Here is a 6,000-nt window from a genome sequence, read left to right as displayed (position 1 = left end):
AGAGACAGGAAGACTAATGTTAACTGTTAGTCTACCTTGCACTTATTGGCTTAAATAAATGTGTCACAGGTGTACTGATATGTGGAAATTAAATTACACCTTTCCTATTGTATCATGTAACATATTCAAATGTTAATGTTAGCTAAGAAGTGGTTAAATGCTAATATCAGCTGTTGCCTCATGGTAGCTAATGGGTTATCAAAAATTATTTTGGCTTGATATATCACTCAATGTCCCTCCATATTTTCATTTTCCATTGTATTTTCAGTTCCTGATCAATCAGGAAGCGATGAACGATTTGTCAGATTCTCTACATTAACACGATTTGCAACCTGTAACACAGCAGAACAATATTTGACCTTCCCATCCTAGCTTCCCATAAATTGGCGCCATGTGAATATCGTGAATGGGAGATGTTTGTGCAGCGGCAGAACAAATGGCGTGCAAAATAAGAAGACACTCTCTATTAAGAATTTCAAACCGTCCAGCTCCTCTTTTTGAAGCAGTGAATGTTTCAGTGAAATGTGAATGTTTTTTTTTTTTTGCGGTCTTTGGAGTGAGAGATGCAAGCAGAAAGTGGACAGCTACACAGACAGGCAAAAAGCACAGGCAGGTGGGTTGAAATGAACAGTTAGCAAAGTCAAAAAAGTGGCTTTTTAAGTACTTGAATGGCTTTTGAGGGTTGTGAGCCTTGAAGGAAATGGTCATGGGGCTCTAAGAAGCAGGTAGAGATGGCTTCCAAGGAGGGGAAGAAGTGTTGGGTAAGGTGGGTGAGCACACTACAAGGCTTTTAAAAGGCCTCTAGGACCCTCAGTGTCGTGCAGGTTAGAGAGCACTATCAGGGAAAGGCGTGCTGTTAGGGTTTCACACCTTATTAGGACACTAAAAGGACACATGAGAGAGAGGAATGGCTTCCAGTAAGTGCCTAAAACATGACGAGATGTTTTTGCAAACTTTCAGTGAGTGCACTTTGCTCGGCTCAGACATCAGTAGGCTCTAATGTCCTGGAAAAAAAGCAGAAATGTTCACTTTTCACTACGAGTATTGTTGTCCACACAGAGTGGCGGGCTGCCGCTGTCCACACAGAGGAACAGTGTGGTCCGAACTCTGGCCCTCCACGTCCATGTCCATCAGGGTGGGTCGTGCGGCACTGGCGCTGCTGTCCCCTGACCCAAGAGGGCTGTCACAGCTGCTACCCGGCGACGAGCTGAGGGTCCGGGACAGAGAGCCCAGCTTCCAGGGGTCGGCTCTCATCCTGGCCGGGGTGGGCCGAGGCCGGGGGGCGAACTCCAGTGTCTTGGGTCTCTCCAGCGGGCTGATAAGGCAGTGAGGATCCGGGTCAGGGATCGGTGGAGGGGGCGCTTTACGACGATGGGGGACTGGGAAGATGGTGGAGGGGTCCGGGAGGCGGGGGATGTCCAGGGTGTCCTGTGTACCTGAATAATGAAAGACAAAATAAAGAATTGCAATTATGGTACGATGACCAGACGTCCCAGTTTGTCTGAGTGTCCTGAGTCCCAACAAATATCTGTAAAGCACTAAAATGTCCCAGTTTTTACCATAATTAAATTATAGCTATAATACTAAACTTGTTTTCAGCCCCTTACGCAGACATTTATCATGTTCAGTCCCACTCATTAGTACTAAACTCGATGTAAAAACATCATGACTACCTGAGTCATAGGCTATGACGCTGCAGCTCTTTCTCACAGAACCTGTCAGTGTGCCACCAGCTAGCTGTCACGGTGAGGAGAAAGTTGTTTTCTAAAGAGCTCCAGTGTTACTCCTTCTTTTGTAAAGATGGAAAAAATGCTGTTTTCATGGTGTCTAAGGTGTTAAAAGTGGAAAATCTGAAACAAACTATCTTCAGTCCTGATGAAAATGCCTATGGTGTGTGCATAAGCACATACACACACAACACATTTTAGGGTCCCGGTTTAGGGGGTTGAAATTATGGTCTCCCTACATTAGATACTTTTCTTGGACATATATGATAGTAACCTTAATATAAGTTGTTTTTTCATTGTTTACTGCTGAAGACTTCTTGAGGCTTACTGATGATAAAAATAATCTTCAGTTACAGCTCCAGATCAGACAATGATCACTGGATAAATCAATGTTTTTTCATGTGTTAGCCAACAAATTGTGTGTACAAAACAACCATTCAGTATGTTCTTCTTATATTATAGATAAACACTTGAATGTTGTTTCAGATACATAACTCAAGCCGTCTGACATGAACTGTCACCTCATGGTAGTTGTTTTATATTATTTATATCTCTCTGACAGTAGGAGGTTACTCCATTATCACATTATAACAAAAGAGCTGTGTCCTTGTTGATTTCAGATAATTGATCTCATTTGACCTTACAAACTTTTTCTCATATTTGTATTTTAGTTTATGTAAATTTTGAACATTCCTTTAAATCTGTTCATGTTCATCAAGTGTATATTTCAGGTCTGGTGGGCATGGGCTTGTGAGGTGAGGACAGGCTAACGAAAACGAGTATTATTGTTACAATAATATAATAATACAAAACCTAAGAAGATTAAATCCTTACTAAAATGTTAAAGGTTTACCACAAGCCTTTCACACTGGCAAGACTGTGCTTTTCTCCATGTCTTTCAAATTTTAAATTATGTTTGTTTATGTACGTGTGTATTGAAATTTGGATTATGTGACCAAACTCAAACAAATTAATTCCTTGAAGGCCTGGGATGCTTTTTATCACCCACACGATTATTACTGGTGATAATTATAATACTCATCATTTTGAGTTGTATGCAATGGTTGGGTGGTCCCCTCTGTAAGGTGTGACAGACACTGGGTTTTATTTATTTATGAAGCCCTTATTGGACTACTGGGAATAGTTTGGGAGACACTGATCTAAACTTACCTCATTTTCATCCATAGGGCAATTTAAATCTTTAACTTTACCATATTTTACCTCTGGCTGCTCTTGTCTTAGTTGATTCATCTGTATTAAATATGAATTGTTTTTATTTATTTATAATAGTTTTATTATTTTGGTTTGTCTTGTTTTTACTTTTTATTGCCACTTTAATGTTTTTGTGTCTTGAAGCTTTGATTAATTTTTTAATCGGCTACATTATAAATGAGGTTTCTTCTCTAATAGAGGTTGACTGTGATTGTTTTACAAAGACTGTTTGTGTGTCCATGTGATTGTGTTTGTTCTCATATTAACTATTTAATGCTGCCTTAAGTCTAAATTGCTCCTGTAAAAGAGTTAAAGAGACTTTTCAAATAATTATAGGGGGTTAAATAAAACATAAACACAAACTTTGCTCAGACACTTAGCACCACCTACAGGTCAAAGTGTTCACTGAACCAGTGATTTTATCTTGCCTGATTATTACTCTTTTTTAATAAATAAGCAAAAATCAATTATATGCCCCTTTAATTTTGTAATATCATGTTATGAGTTATTTATCCTTCACCTTTGTTAGTATTTTTGTGTGGTCCTCCAGGTGGAGGAGGCATTGGCATACTCCCATCTGACGGCGTCCTGTGGTGTCCCAGAGTTTGAGCTCGGGGTCGTATCGCCCCGTCTGAAGGGGTCCGTCTGTGTCCTCTGTTCAGGGCCATGGCTGCAGACACGTGGGTGGGTGTGAGCGACTGGTTGGGCTCCTTCTTGAAGCTCTCTGCCCGCAGGTCCAACAGTGGGTTGAGGGCAGGTGCCGGTGTCACCACCGGTGTTTTGACCCCTGTCATCGGGGTCAGGGGGTACTCATCCGGGTCGGAGGGAAGGAGGGACTTGGTGGAGTTGCAGTCAGACAGAGAAGACAGAGACAGGAGTGTGACAGAGGGGGACGGGTCCAGGCAGGGGAGTGCTGAGTCGTGATGTCTGGAGAGGGACAGGGAGAGGTTTCTGCTGGGCGGAGAGGTGCTGCGGCGGAAACGTCCCGTCCGCTGGAAAAGACCCTCCTTCTTCTTCCGCTGCTCCTCTCTGAGGTCCTGCTCGTCCTGAAGCACCTGAAGACATCATCAGGTCACATCAACAAGCTGCAGAGCCACTGAGCAAAAGTACAATCAGCTGAAAAACATTAAATAACTGGGGGTGATTTGACCCTTCTTTGAAAAACAGAAGTCCTTTCCTGAGCTGTCTTTTCAACTTAGGATAATTTCTCATGTAAACCACAGTATACATATTTTAACTAACAGAACTGCTTAGTTTTTATTACTGTTCTACATTGTCTGTTCTACATTCATTAGTTCACTGTTTCTATTTTGGGAATTTGTATTTATGACAAAATACTCTGTGATATATGCTTCATATATTGGTAGGTATGCACGGCACTGGGTGAGGCTAAATGTGTTAAAAAAATGTTAAAAAAAAAAATCAAAATAGTCTACATGGCAAACATTCTGATGAAGTCTTTGTGCTGAAATGCGTAAGCATTTGTTTATTGTGAGGTGAGCCAACTACACAAGTAAAGTGTTATATTTTGTCTTCTCTGACTTGAAGACTTCAGTTTTTTGGAATATGTTCACTGGATTTTGGGTCTAGCATGGGAGAACCCCATTCTTACACAGCTTTATAAAACTCTATAAATGTTTATAATCATGCAGGACAACTTATAAAAAGGTGAATAAAGTATTATGAGTGGTGGAGATAATATATTATAAACACCAATAATACACTATGAGCTTTAAGTACAGTGACAGTACTGGATATGGCTATTAGCATTTTTTAAGAAATTACATAATTTCAGAAATGTTATCATCTGTTATGACATGTTACAGCAGTTCTGTTTATAAATGGCTAAAGTTATGGTGTTTATAATGTGCTGTGTAACCCAGGACCTACCAAACACTGTTATCACTTGTTGGCATTTAGTCATGAAGCAATGATGCCCAACTTGCAGCCGATGAGCCAAACCTGGCTCCCTACTGGCAGCCCTCTGACCACTTTGTAATCCACAGTGAGAATAAATCGATTCACACTATTTTTTTGCAGGAAGGAGAGACAGATTTGCCAGTGTTGTACAGTGGAATAAATCAGACCGTTTTTAACAGAGAGAAGGCAGATCTTTGTGATGGTCTGTCAGGTTGTGTAAAGTGCAGTAGGATCAGGCTGTGAGCTCTGCAGGGGAAGACAACTATTAGCTGAAGAGGAGCAAAACTTACACAGAAATTAAGATATTCTGATTACATAAATGCGTAGTTCAGACTAAAAGAGCTTAAATATGTTATTAATTCTGTCCCTGCTAGGAACAGTTTGTGTTTATGAATCATTCCAGTTTCATTTCAGTGACTGCATGATGGAAGAGGCTCCAGCTGTTTAATGTTGTATGAACTCTTTCTAATTTTACCAAAGCATCAGCAACTAAAATGCAGCTGCAGTTATTAAATGCCGTAACATATCTGATTTATCTGTAAATCCTTGCATCGAGTTCATTTAGCTGCTAAGTTAAGTTAATAAGGTTAAGGTTACTTTATCTGTCTCAGATAAAGGGAAAATGCAGTATCAAGCCAGACATTTAAGTATAAAAAAACAATAAATAAGAGCTTTAAATAGGTCACATTTGCAAAATTTTAGCTTTTGGTGATAAAAAAAAAAAACTCCACACACTATTACTTACTTAGATACATACTATATATACATACTACTGCAATCCACCCATATCAGTGCACAGGTTTAAAATAGCACCCCTTCTGCATTGCTTACAACAGATAAGCAGTGGGTGGGACTCTAGTGATCTAAAGGGCATCCTGAGTTTCTGTCTATCCTGCACTATTAGCCCATTAATGAGTTTAAATGTGCAGTCCTCCTCCATGTCGCCAGCAGGGCGGCGCCATCTTTAATAAGTCAGCTGAAAATAAAGAATTTCAAAGAAGGATGAGTTATGGGCCTCTGCATGTTTATTCCTTTAATCTGATAAATTCTGTTAATATTAATGTTGGTTCACTAACTGGCCCCTGGCATCGAGTAAATGAGTAGCCCTCTATAAAGCATTATTACTGCTGCATTTATAATA

The 6,000-nt window shown here is 40.2% G+C and overlaps 1 protein-coding gene across 1 annotated transcript in view; it reads right to left on the bottom strand.

Moving 5' to 3' along the window:
* Nucleotides 1-236: 236 nt before the first annotated feature.
* map3k10 (mitogen-activated protein kinase kinase kinase 10) overlaps nucleotides 237-6,000 on the bottom strand; it is a 52,686-nt gene continuing 46,922 nt past the window's right edge. Inside the window, exons 10-11 of the mRNA XM_084716682.1 lie at nucleotides 3,460-3,994; nucleotides 237-1,436 (exon numbers count right to left, since the gene is read on the bottom strand). Of these exons, the coding sequence (XP_084572808.1) occupies nucleotides 1,036-1,436; nucleotides 3,460-3,994 (936 nt within the window). The 3' untranslated portion in view covers nucleotides 237-1,035. The remainder of the gene's footprint in view (nucleotides 1,437-3,459; nucleotides 3,995-6,000) is intronic.

This window comes from Lutjanus erythropterus, chromosome 4, assembly GCF_056507025.1.
Source record: "Lutjanus erythropterus isolate fLutEry1 chromosome 4, fLutEry1.hap2, whole genome shotgun sequence".
Taxonomy (NCBI): Eukaryota; Metazoa; Chordata; class Actinopteri; order Lutjaniformes; family Lutjanidae; genus Lutjanus; species Lutjanus erythropterus.
This window is presented reverse-complemented; position numbering and strand designations above follow the sequence as displayed.